Below are 14,061 nucleotides of genomic sequence, written 5' to 3' on the forward strand. Positions count from 1 at the left end.
TGTGACGTTTTGATGACTACACTGTCCCATTCATCAGACAAATTAACAGCGTGAAGCCTATTTGCACTGAAGTATAGAATGCACCAGATGATACTAAAATCACAGGACTTTTCTGCTTTATGTACACGCAGGTTAAAAGTAAGAGATGATGATATGATTACTATGAAAACTGGTCCCATTGGTAATCTTCCACATGTACACTACATGATAACCATGTACTATCCCGTGAAAGTCAATTTACACTAAATGGTTACAATGTAATATCCCTAAACACTGATCCATGCAGTAATCAAAACATCACATATAACTTTCCAATTAATCAAGATTAAAGAACATCTATTTCATCACAGAACAAATTTGAAAGTGTCACTCCTACCTTGATCTGGTCCTGATGTAAGTGTTTAATTAGAAGGAGGCAGCCTAGAGCACAGGAAGGCATTTCCAGTCTCTGATAATGTTTGGATAGGGAGAGCAGATCAATGTCCATCAGCACTGGACAACTATGTACAAAATAAAAATGGGGCGTGAGCAGGGAATCACATAGATATACCCCAACCAGCAAGTCAGTGTTCATCAGGGGCTCACATAGATATACCCCAACCAGCAAGTCAGTGTTCATCAGGGGCTCACATAGATATACCCCAACCAGCAAGTCAGTGTTCATCAGGGGCTCACATAGATATACCACAACCAGCGAGTCAGTGTTCATCAAGGGCTCACATAGATAAACCCCAACCAGCAAGTCAGTGTTCATCAAGGGCTCACATAGATAAACCCCAACCAGCAAGTCAGTGTTCATCAAGGGCTCACATAGATATACCACAACCAGCAAGTCAGTGTTCATCAGGGGCTCACATAGATATACCCCAACCAGCAAGTCAGTGTTCATCAAGGGCTCACATAGATAAACCCCAACCAGCAAGTCAGTGTTCATCAAGGGCTCACATAGATATACCCCAACCAACAAGTCAGTGTTTATCAAGGGCTCACATAGATATACCCCAACCAACAAGTCAGTGTTCATCAGGGGCTAACACAGATATACCCCAACCAACAAGTCAGTGTTCATCATGGGCTAACAAAGATATACCCCAACCAGCGAGTCAGTGTTCATCAGGGGCTAACACAGATATACCCCAACCAGCAAGTCAGCGTTCATCAGGGGCTAACACAGATATACCCCAACCAGCGAGTCAGTGTTCATCAGGGGCTAACAAAGATATACCCCAACCAGCAAGTCAGTGTTCATCAGGGGCTAACACAGATATACCCCAACCAGCAAGTCAGCGTTCATCAGGGGCTAACACAGATATACCCCAACCAGCGAGTCAGCGTTCATCAAGGGCTCACATAGATAAACCCCAACCAGCGAGTCAGTGTTCATCAAGGGCTCACATAGATTAAACCCCAACCAGCGAGTCAGTGTTCATCAAGGGCTCACATAGATAAACCCCAACCAGCGAGTCAGTGTTCATCAAGGGCTCACATAGATAAACCCCAACCAGCGAGTCAGTGTTCATCAAGGGCTCACATAGATAAACCCCAACCAGCGAGTCAATGTTCATCAAGGGCTCACATAGATAAACCCCAACCAGCAAGTCAGTGTTCATCAAGGGCTCACATAGATAAACCCCAACCAGCAAGTCAGTGTTCATCAAGGGCTCACATAGATATACCCCAACCAGCAAGTCAGTGTTCATCAAGGGCTCACAAAGATATACCCCAACCAGCAAGTCAGTGTTCATCAAGGGCTCACATAGATAAACCCCAACCAGCAAGTCAGTGTTCATCAGGGGCTCACATAGATATACCACAACCAGCAAGTCAGTGTTCATCAGGGGCTCACATAGATATACCACAACCAGCAAGTCGGTGTTCATCAGGGGATCAAACAGATATACCCCAACCAGCAAGTCAATGTTCATCAGGGGCTAACATAGATATACCCCAATCAGCAAGTCAGTGTTCATCAGGGGCTAACATATATACACCCAAACCAGCAAGTCAGTGTTCATCAGGGGCTAACATAGATATACGCCTACCAGCAAGTCAGTGTTCATCAGGGGCTCACATAGATATACCCCTACCAGCAAGTCAGTGTTCATCAGGGGCTCACATAGATATACCCCAACCAGCAAGTCAGTGTTCATTAGGGGCTCACATAGATAAACCCTCACCTGGAAGTAAGTGGGTCATCAGGGGCTCACATAGATATACCCTAACCAGCAAGTCAGTGTTCATCAAGGGCTCACATAGATAAACCCCAACCAGCGAGTCAGTGTTCATCAAGGGCTCACATAGATAAACCCCAACCAGCGAGTCAGTGTTCATCAAGGGCTCACATAGATAAACCCCAACCAGCGAGTCAGTGTTCATCAAGGCCTCACATAGATAAACCCCAACCAGCAAGTCAGTGTTCATCAAGGGCTCACATAGATAAACCCCAACCAGCAAGTCAGTGTTCATCAAGGGCTCACATAGATATACCCCAACCAGCAAGTCAGTGTTCATCAAGGGCTCACATAGATATACCCCAACCAGCAAGTCAGTGTTCATCAAGGGCTCACATAGATAAACCCCAACCAGCATGTCAGTGTTAATCAGGGGCTCACATAGATATACCACAACCAGCAAGTCAGTGTTCATCAGGGGCTCACATAGATATACGCCTACCAGCAAGTCAGTGTTTATCAGGGGCTCACATAGATATACCCCAACCATCAAGTCAGTGTTCATTAGGGGCTCACATAGATATACCCCAACCAGCAAGTCAGTGTTCTTCAGGGACTCGCATAGATTAACCCTAACCTGGAAGTAAGTGGGTCATCAGGGGCTCACATAGATAAACCCTAACCTGGAAGTAAGTGGGTCATTAGGGGCTCACATGCATAAACCCCAACCTGCAAGCAAGTGGTCATTGTTATACTGTGATAATTTGTAACTATGATCAGAAGTTCATGAGGCACAAGAGCTGATTGATAAGTTGCGAGCCTCATATTTAAGGGTTTGACTTTCGGCAGACATATTTCATTAATTACTTTCTACTTACTTATAGGTAGGAAACAATGCCTAATACTTGAGCATTTTATGTGTTTTCTTTCTTTTTCAGCCCCCAAAAGTATCTGTGCACATTACACAAGTTTTTACGGTACCAAGTCTGACATGATATAACCACTGAGCAATGTTAAAAGTAGGAAAATATCTTTATGTATAATATAAGTACAATCACGAAGTAACAAAATAAAAAGATTTACCCGTAACTAAACACTTTAACGCAAGATCACAAGTTCAGTATTTTTTTTCAAATGTGTTAATCTCAGATAAATGATAGATGATAGTTACAGTTTTGAAACAGACGAATATCATGATAATTCCTTAGGAGTTTTGATATGGAATAGAAAGTACTTACTGTAGGATGAGGTTGAAGTAGCGAACACACAGCTCTGTTTGGCTGGTAGTCAGAGGGACTGCAACTGTGACAAAAGATATTACATTGACAAAACATTACCTTAGTGTGACACTTGAAGATGTTCAAACAATAAACCTTACAGTATTTGATCATGCCAATAAAAAGAGCTACTGTATTTTGAAGAAAATTGGTGTTAATACAATGTTCACAAGCAGATATCGAATGTATGATAATGATTTCAAAACAAGTATCTAATTTATTATCAAATGAAACAATCCTCCATTATACAATAATACACTGACTGATGTAAAATTTTGGGAATGCATTAGAGAAGATATATAGAAATACCCTTAGTTAAGGGAGTAGAAAGAACGGTCTGCCAAAGGCTTGGCAGGATAGTTATCTGTCTCATCTTGACCACACTCGCCAACCTCCGTATCACATACTCCAAGGGAGACAACTTCAACAAAGAAAATAAACTCATTAACATTCACAAGAACGTTTGAATAAAAAGTTAACTTAAAAAAAAAAAATCAGTTGGGGTGATACATATTCGAATGGTTGACAGGACCAAGTTTCCATTGTATGGTCTTAGGAAAAAACTTGTCTTCTCCGAAATTTATACACAATATCTGTTTAAAATAATGACAGTCATTTTTCATGATGAACTAAAACTACTCTTGTTAACTCACCAGTTGGAATGAGTGTAGTTGCTGCAGTACACTAGTCCAGAGCTGGAGATCATGTATGTTGTAGTCGAGGCACAAAGATGCTACCAGAAGGGCTGCCTGTAAAAGAACAATACAATCAGCTGAATTAGTTCTGATCTAAGTAAATGACAGCTTTTTCACACAGCATACTATAGATAATTTAGTTTCAGATATGGTTGATGAGATACAACACATAAGAACTCCATTCACATCTAAATTGTCTTAACTTGACTTGCAGATTAGTTGTAATTTTCTCCATCTATTATGTACAACAAACTACAGATAACAAAAAAATAAACAGTCCAATTGCTCCATGTCATATAATTTCCATTATTATGATATAACTTGGTTATGATATGATGCTCAGACTGGTAATTTAATGTTACACTGTCAGAGAACTTTGTCTATAGGTTGAATGTATTACTGTTTTCTGATGGCGATGATTTCTCCAGATTCCTTTGATAAGACCCTCTTTGTTAGCCTCCTCAAAGCTCTGCACTGTGTGGAGGATGTGTAGATTTTCCAGGTCCACCAAGTACAGCATCATCCTCATCATATGTCTGTAATAAACATCAGCTGACATCAGGAAATATCAACGAAGGATACTGCAACTCCACTAACAACAGGACAATAATTCATATTGACCTTTGACTTTAAAAATCATCAGGCATTATCGTTTCATGAAGGCGGAAAAGTTTTTCAACCTCCATCAGGCACATGGAACATGCAGACATATTTCACACAGATGGTAATAGGAATGGACAGTCATAATGATATATCGTCTCTACAACTGGCTGCCTGTGATTAGGACAAATTTAATTTCATATGAGAGTGTGTCTATACTTTTGTCCTGTAATAGCGAACATGTCAGATTTGACAGTGACTTACCTCACTTGATCCAGAGATTTATGAAACAGTTTCTGTACAGCAGCTTTATCTCCTATCTGTAGAAGACAGCGTAGTGCTCGCACACGACACATATTAGTGATGTTACATGCTTCATCCATCTTCTTTTCCTGTCAAAAACACATCAGATAAAATCAGTACCTGTATAAGCCAAGAAAACTTCGCAAACCCAATAAGAGGTGAAATTGGCCTGAATTACTCACCTCTGTCAGTTAAAGAACAGAATAAAATGTACCTTGTTACCAGGATATATATAATTCATGTGATTACTGGTAAATCTAGCTTGTTTAGGTGGACCCCAATATCATGTTATATCATAAACTTTGTACAGATTTTACTCAATACCTTTATAGTTAAATATTACCTTCTGTCAACTAAAAAAAAAATTAAAAAAAAAAAAAATTTAAAAAAAGATCTGAACACATTTAACTCCTGTTACATTTAAAGAGGTCAAGGTGATTCATTAATGAAAACCATGGTAAGTGTTCTTCATCATCAGGACCCAAGGCCTTTTGGTTATTGAGAAGTTGTTCAAATGGAAAAGTTCCCGCAACATAAGCTCACTTGACGTTTGGGCAGGTGAGCTAAAAAGTGTTTGACAGAAGTGACAGAAATAATAAGGATCCTTACCTTGAAAGCGAACTCGAACAGGAACATGACATTCTTCTCTGTTGTTCCTCTCTGTAGTATATACAGCACTCTAGAATGAAAACACTAATTATTTGACATACTTCAAAAGTTTTTACTGCAAGCAGAAGAGTTCCAGCTGATATGCTCATTAAACATCCAGAGTCACACACCAATATTCTCTTACCCTAATCTTTAAGTATCAGAGAACACCTTATAACTAGCTTAAGCTTTAATGGAAATAAGGTTAGATACTATTACTAAAATAAGAAATATATCTGAACCCCAGCATCACACAAAACACTGGCCTTGTGTGTTATACTTTGGCAGCCCCAAACAGATAATGGTGGACTTTCCTGGAGTGGTATCAAGTAATACTCATTACAGATACAGACCTTCGAAGATTAGCATCCTCATCGTCATCATCTGCCGATATCATTGTCTCATCTCCCAGGTTAAGTTGATCAAAACTAAATGTCACAGTCTGAAAAGAAATCCATCCATGAAAATACAAATATTAACTATTGAATATGATTCTATTACTATTTCAAATCATACCAAGATTTTAATTGAAAAACAGTGTAAGCAGGGACTCGCATTGATATACTACAAACCCCCTCATTTTCTTCATTCTGATCTCAATCAATTGAGAGGGGTTAATTCATAAAGGGGTTTCTGAGATATCTTGTATAAAAGGTTTTTATTTGAAAAATGGTCAACACTGAACCTTGGTCCTTGACTGATGACCACTAAACTATGATCAGGCGTAGACCTTAGTGAAATGATGTGATAGTGTGAATCTGATCTAGAAATGTTACAAGGTATATATTTGCAAAGGTCAAGGGCTATCTTTGACCTTGAACTTGACAGATGAACACAACTATCTATTCAGTTGTAAATCTTGGTAGGGTGAAGCTAAGGTGTGAAATTCTCAGAAGGTTTAGGAGATATCTTGCACAAAAGATTCTTATTTGAAATATGGTCAACAGTAATGATAAGGACAAACACTTGCTTTGCTAGATGAACAAAAGAATGCTATTAAATGACTTATGAAGTCACTCACTGACCAATATTTCAGGAAAGATTCATAAATGTATAGCAAGAAGCAGTAACTTACTATGCATCGTACATCAATGCTGAATTTCATGTGTTATAAACTGAAATACAACTAAACCTAAGACACATTAATTTTACAATAAGTATGAAATGAACAAATAACATATTAAATTGCATAATACTTATGAACCCCGGTTAATGTTAAAATACTTCTGAGTTAATTGATTTGTAACGACCCAATGACCTGAGCTTTCTTGACTGATTTTACTGTATTCCCAACAAAATAAGTATTTGTACCGAGTCTTGGCCTCCCTGTCTGGATTTTACAGATGGCAACCATCTATACAGTAGATTAAGACGAAGCTGTTCCAGATCTACGTTATGGATACTGGCAATGTCCTCTGCAATTTTGTGGATATCTGTAAAAAATATTTTGTCAACATGAATATTACATCAGAACACAAAACGGTGTCAACAAGCCAAGCCTTACTTTATTAGGAAATGGATTCAAATTTAATTTTTCTGACATGGAACTAAATCAATGAACCAGAATATAGCCCTAAAATCTTACCTGGTTTATCCTTTTCTGCTATTTCCTGGTTGACAATACTGTTGTGTTCGTACAACTTGAGAAGAAGTTTGTTGGGATTGCCAGCCAGTGATACGAGTTCTGGTTCGCCCACTTTGTATACAAAGAGAACCTGTTCTGTTGCTAATCTCTGCCACATCCCAGTAAACTTCACAAAGGCATTCATAGCTTTTTCTTTTTCTGCAGTCTACCATCGATATGATTCGATAACAAAAGAATTTCAGATCTTAACATAATGGATGATGAAAAAAAACATTTAAATTGTTGTAGGTGAAATATAAGGGGTGTGGGATGTATACTTAGGAGTTATAAGCTTTTCAATAGCAGATAAGTAAAAATTGTGGAAATATTTGAAAATAAAATGCTGAATTTCAACATAAAATTCCAGCAGCATCATTTCAGGACCTGTTATGAATATATATGCAGGATGCCTACTTATGGAATTATAAGAGTGAAGAAACTTACCCAATAAATATTCTGTTGTGGAATGAGAATGTCAAGTGAACACTATAAGCTTACAAGGACTCCTAATTGGTGAACTAATGACCTTAACCTTGTCTATATTACACTGTGATCCTACCTGGTCTTTTACTTATATGTGCCACAGCTCGGCCCAAAAAATACACCACAATGGGGTTTATACTAATGTTACCTTGTCTTTCACAGCTCTGTGCCACAACTCAGCATAGCGGATACATCCTTGTAGTGCCTCTACTTTCTCCGCACCTGTAACACAAACTCAGTTTGATGAGTTCCATATAATCGAGCATACAATAGAAATTGTGCTTCCTTTAAATCCCAACATATATACTGATGTTTACCCCTAATGACATTTGTTTATTAATGAATACTACATCTAAAAGAAATGTACTGAGGTACCTCTTAGAGAGGTTAAATTTTTTTGCATTACTGATATTTTAATTTTATCCAATAATTACCAACACTCAACTTCAAACACAATATTTAACTCAATACAAAACAAATTCACAATAAAAGAATGTCATATTTGACAGGAAGAGGTATTTGTTCCTTGTATAAATAAACCCACAACCATGCAATTAAAAGTCCATTTAATGTACAGACACATTAGAGGAATTTTTCAAATGTGAATGATATATTTTAGGATTTTGATGGATTTGCTTTAGCCAACTAAACTAATGATGCTTCACCCAAAATATGCACTTACAGTTTTGTGGTGTTTTATTTAAAGTATCGTTTGAAATTTTGATAGTAGAAGTTACTAGTAACCTAATCAAGCAATGAATGGCAAAGTCCAGGTATCCAAATCATGATAATTTGATACAATTATGTCTGATTTCTCCAAGTCAATTCTCAAAAATAACTATCAATTGATTTGACAAGATAATAGATAATCATCACTCCCTTGTCTTATTACTGTATATATTACCTACCTAATGGGAGTTCTTTCACCATCCAGCTGGCACAGGCCAAGGCCAGCTCACACTTGGACACATTCCTCAACAGTACCTGGACATCACTGAGCAGTGACAGGTTGGCATCTCTCACATTCCAGTTCCACAAACTTTTGTCCACGATAGCTGTACTGCCTTGTGTTGGTTTCTTGGTCAGCTGAACATGTTTTCGTACCATGTTTTGGACTGTCACAAGGTAGATCTGGTCCGCAGATAACTAAGTAAGGAGAAAGCTTGTATTAAAAGACCTTTAAGGATAACACCAAACTTTTCATTTTCGTCAATAATTTGCCAGGTTTTCTAAAACATAAATTCAACAGAAGTGTGTGAATAGCCTAAATGACAAACATTAGGTAATCAATTCAGAAAAAAATATATATCCTGATAAGGTCAAACTAAACACAAGTGTATTTTGTGAAAATAAAATTTAAAGCATTCATTTAGGAGTACAGATGTACTGTAAAATCCTTAATTTTCATGGGGATTTATTTCCTTTCATTTCTTTGGTATGCTTAATCTATGAACTCATTTGTCTTAGCATTGTTAAGTTTGTATATGTAATTTAATTGAGCTATACTTTTCCTAAAAATCAAATATCCAAGGAATAGCGGTTTTCTAAAAACTACAAAATTGAGTCCCACAATATATGAATTTAGAGTATGGAAGATATAAACTGGTATCAAAAATAGATGTTTTAAGGAAGGACTATGAAGTTTGATTACAAAAATGTAACTGTTCACTTGAAATGTTGTTACAAGCCAGAACTTTTTGTAAGGACATTAACTGTATAAAATTTGGTCTGAGAAAAGCAACTGATAAATTTTATTCATCATTCAGTTTCCAGTTTACCTTCAACAGGTCGGCAATAGGCAGCCAAGTTGGTACAGTCTCTTTCTCCAGTTCTGGTGCTGAACACAAAATACATATGTCTTCAAAATGCTTACTGAACATAATACTGTACACTGGCAAATGTTTGCAAGTTTAGCGACCCTTTCAAAATTGCAAAATATGCATGTTTTCTTTTTATTGTAGATGTGTCATACATCTATAGAGCTGACATACCTACATGTACCTGAACACTTTCTAGTTGTGAATACTTCTATCATAGATAAACACTAGTTGGTATGTAAATCTCTAATCTAGTATGACTTGTAAGTTCTCCAGTCAATGTCAGAATCTACACTGGAATATATGTAAGGTATGTCAATTTTGAGGTATTCTGAGTCTTCAAAAGAGGCCTTTCAAATTTCAAATGAAATCGCATAAAATTTTGCGAAAATTGCACAGAGCAAAAATATCCCAATAGACAGTATGACATACAACATTCAAATTTTATTAGTTTTGTTTTTTATGGGGTAAAGTGACACTTAAATGTACAAGGACCAAAAGAAATTAATGACAATAGATTAGTCTGCTGTCAGTATCCATCTATTATTCTATTGAATCTTTCATAAAGACTTCTTTCTACTCCACAAATGCACCATACATAAACAATTGTGTAAAATATGTTATTTAAGTGAAAACAATAATAGATTGTGGAGGTTGACAGCAAACAAAGGGAAGTAGAACATTTCTGATGTTGTAGATACAATACTGAGCGCTGAGACTCCACTTTAAGGCTTCCGTTACATTCAAGTTGATTTATTATAAAATGGACTCACTGATGATTTTCCATGCCTCTCCCTCATTGAAGGGATGAAGTGGAAGTCTTGTCTTACTGTTTGGCGGCAGCATGTCCATGATGATCCTCAGCTGTTAAAAATACATGGACCAATCAAATCCATTGTCCATTCAAGTATTCACTTACTGAAACACTGAACTCTTTGATTCCTGATTCAACAGTGGAAAGAGAAGGATGAAAATAGGAACATAATTCTCTGTACGTGACAATATAAATACTTACATCTTCCTTGTCTCCATCAGGCTGGTATCTTAACTCATACTCCGATGGAGGTTTACGCCGTATGTACACTTTTAGGTAGCTTAACAGCTTCAAACTCTGTCGATAGAATGTTACTTTTTCAAAACAAAAATTTATATCTAAAACACTTATGTAGTGATATCTAATAAAACATGCTGATTAATAACAACATGGTGATTACATTTTTGTACATTCAGAGTCAATTAATGTTTCAATTAAATATGCATGTGATCAAATGTTGCCAAGTCTCGTGTTCTGCAGTACTGATCCATAAGACTCAGGATTCATGTGATAATAGACTAAAAACATTTTATAAATATGTCACCTGTGTCTATATAAAACATGCATTACTTACTGTTTCTCTTTGTGTATCTCGGTCTAAATTCTGCATTTCATTTAACAGAAATTCTAATGTCTCATAGTCATAAGCATCAGTCTGAAAAAATGTAAAATAAAAATGCGAACATCTCACTATAAACATTTCTGGGTAATGGAAATACATGTAAACACCGAGTACCGTCTCAAACTTTCTACAGGAAAGCAAACAGCATGTCATTATAATACAACCTACAAAGTTTAAAACTAATTGGGTGAGGGTAACTCAGGGTAACTCAAAAGAGATTGAAATACTACAGGAAAGCAAACTGCATGTCATTATAATAAAACCTACAAAGTTTAAAACTAATTGGGTGAGGGTAACTCAGGGTAACTCAAAAGAGATTGAAATACTCAGATAAAAAAAAAAAAGAAAAAAACAGAGAGGCGGAGAAGGGCAATTATATGCTGAATCAAATTCTTTGTATAACAAACAAAACATTTTTCCATGGATGCTAGTTTTGGACAATCTTATTCTGCTTACAGGGAAGCAGACAGTTCATAATCATGCTACTTACAACACTGTAAGTTAATGATTTAAAGTAAAGGTGTAAAATTCTAAGTTTATTGAGTGGTTTTTTTGTGCTTTTTACCTTACAGTCAAAAACCTTATCTACTGTCATGGGTCTTCAGATGGCTATACTCGTACTACACACACAAAATACACATCACAACACCTATATTGTAACGTGTATTGTATAGTGTTAGTAGCTGATACACAGGCCTAGTTAGTACAGGACATCCTAGAGCATTTGCAACCATTTAAGAAACTACAATTGGTGGGGATGGACTTATTCCTTGAGAAAGGATGACTTGCAGAAAACATAAAATATGTTGTCCTCTGTTCCAAGTTAACAAATATAAATCTCTGATAGTATCTATTGTCATCTGTCACAACTCAGCTGTAACAATGTAGGTCTCTTACAGTATTTGTTGTCCTATGTCCCCACTTAGCTGTAACTATATAGATCTAAGACATTATTTGTTGTCATCTGTCTCACCTCAGCTGTAACAATGTAGGTCTCAGACAGTATTTGTTGTCCTATGTCCCCACTTAGCTGTAACTATATAGATCTAAGACATTATTTGTTGTCATCTGTCTCACCTCAGCTGTAACAATGTAGGTCTCAGACAGTATTTGTTGTCCTATGTCCCCACTTAGCTGTAACTATATAGATCTAAGACATTATTTGTTGTCATCTGTCTCACCTCAGCTGTAACAATGTAGGTCTCAGACAGTATTTGTTGTCCTATGTCCCCACTTAGCTGTAACTATATAGATCTAAGACATTATTTGTTGTCAACTGTCACAACTCAGCTGTAACAATGTAGGTCTCTTAAAGTATTTGTTGTCCTATGTCCCCACTTAGCTGTAACTATATAGATCTAAGACATTATTTGTTGTCAACTGTCACAACTCAGCTGTAATTATGTAGGTCTCTTACAGTATTTGTTGTCCTATGTCCCCACTTAGCTGTAACTATATAGATCTAAGACATTATTTGTTGTCATCTGTCTCACCTCAGCTATAGATAAATTAGTAACTTACAGTATTTGTTGTCATCTGTCTCACCTCAGCTGTAACAATGTAGGTCTCAGACAGTATTTGTTGTCCTCTGTCTCACCTCAGCTGTTGATCAGTTTGTCCCACACACCACTTGTTGTTAATCATGTTGGTCTTTTGTAGTGAATGTGCCATGTCTAAGACACACCACTTCTCATAGACCTGTTTATTGTACATGCCTAAGACGAACTGCAAATTGACCTGGACATGACAGCTGGGCTTAACTATGGCATGTGTAGTGTGGGGTACAAAGTGACAACAACCGATTATGTGAGACATCAAACCTTTTACCATTCATCATCGACCAATTACAGTGATTCAGTGCCTCTCCTATCTTTAGCACTAAGGGGAACAGAAACTGTCATGTCTTCAATAGCTTAGCAATTCAGTGTCTGTCGTGTCTTCGGAGGCTTAGAAATTCAGTGTCTGTCATGTCTTCAGTGGATAAGGAATTCTGTATTTGTCATGTCTTCAGTGAATTAGGAATTCAGTGTCTGTCGTGTCTTCAGTGAATTAGGAATTCAGTGTCTGTCGTGAATTTAGTGGTTTAGGAATTTAGTAACTATCATGTATTCAGTAATTTAGGAATTCAATAGCTGTCAAAAATTAACAACTAAATGGTACGCAAGTTATACAATCTAAATTTTGTTGGAAAGCAAAAAAGTTGTAAAAAGGGGTGGAACAGATATTTTGTAGTCGATACACTGGTGGCTCCAGTGTCATTATTCTAACCTAACTTTGTTGTTGGAAATATGAAACCCTTTACGAGAAAGTTTCATAAATCAATCTTGAAAATTCTGATTGAAAATAATATTGAAGTCGATGGTTGTAAATACCTTCTTGTAAATAGACTGGAGTTTGTTCAGCAAGACCTGTTCTTCACTGATTTCCCTTATGGTGGCATGAGCCTTAGCAAGGAGTGACCGTTTGGCCAAAACACCAAGAGTAACATGGTCTGGCAGGGTGAACATATGATCAAGGAAAAGCAGTAGGCCTTCATCCTGGTCAAGGTTGAAATCACTTAATGAAAATTAAAAAAAAAAAACACTGTGAAGTTTTACAACAGTTACATGTAAATAACACTATAGAGTATACTGTACAGAGTTTAAGTCGGTGTCTAGTATACACACAATTACAGGGTTTAAGTCAGCGTCTAGTATACGCACAATTACAGGGTTTAAATCAGCGTCTAGTATACAGACAATTACAGGGTTTAAGTCAGTGTCTAGTATACACACAATTACAGGGATTAAGTCTGTGTCTAGTATACACACAATTACAGGGATTAAGTCAGTGTCTAGTATACACACAATTACAGGGTTTAAGTCAGTGTCTAGTATACACACAATTACAAGGTTTAAGTCAGTGTCTAGTATACACACAATTACAGGGTTTAAGTCAGCATCTAGTATACACACAATTACAGGGTTTAAGTCAGTGTCTAGTATACACACAATTACAGGGTTTAAGT

At 36.9% G+C, this 14,061-nt stretch overlaps 1 protein-coding gene across 1 annotated transcript in view; it reads right to left on the reverse strand.

The window, feature by feature from the left end:
• LOC132546354 (kinetochore-associated protein 1-like) overlaps positions 1 to 14,061 on the reverse strand; it is a 42,071-nt gene that overhangs the window by 1,276 nt on the left and 26,734 nt on the right. The window contains exons 42-58 of the mRNA XM_060210068.1: positions 13,427 to 13,610; positions 11,007 to 11,087; positions 10,634 to 10,729; positions 10,392 to 10,482; positions 9,580 to 9,638; positions 8,710 to 8,947; positions 7,950 to 8,023; positions 7,280 to 7,484; positions 7,006 to 7,127; positions 6,048 to 6,136; positions 5,656 to 5,725; positions 5,008 to 5,135; positions 4,544 to 4,679; positions 4,102 to 4,197; positions 3,758 to 3,869; positions 3,410 to 3,473; positions 377 to 500 (exon numbers count right to left, since the gene is read on the reverse strand). Coding sequence (XP_060066051.1) covers positions 377 to 500; positions 3,410 to 3,473; positions 3,758 to 3,869; positions 4,102 to 4,197; positions 4,544 to 4,679; positions 5,008 to 5,135; positions 5,656 to 5,725; positions 6,048 to 6,136; positions 7,006 to 7,127; positions 7,280 to 7,484; positions 7,950 to 8,023; positions 8,710 to 8,947; positions 9,580 to 9,638; positions 10,392 to 10,482; positions 10,634 to 10,729; positions 11,007 to 11,087; positions 13,427 to 13,610 — 1,969 coding nt within the window. The remainder of the gene's footprint in view (positions 1 to 376; positions 501 to 3,409; positions 3,474 to 3,757; positions 3,870 to 4,101; positions 4,198 to 4,543; positions 4,680 to 5,007; positions 5,136 to 5,655; positions 5,726 to 6,047; positions 6,137 to 7,005; positions 7,128 to 7,279; positions 7,485 to 7,949; positions 8,024 to 8,709; positions 8,948 to 9,579; positions 9,639 to 10,391; positions 10,483 to 10,633; positions 10,730 to 11,006; positions 11,088 to 13,426; positions 13,611 to 14,061) is intronic.

Source organism: Ylistrum balloti, unplaced genomic scaffold, assembly GCF_031769215.1.
Source record: "Ylistrum balloti isolate Yb309-2 unplaced genomic scaffold, AGI_CSIRO_Ybal_v1 Utg369886, whole genome shotgun sequence".
Taxonomy (NCBI): domain Eukaryota; kingdom Metazoa; phylum Mollusca; class Bivalvia; order Pectinida; family Pectinidae; genus Ylistrum; species Ylistrum balloti.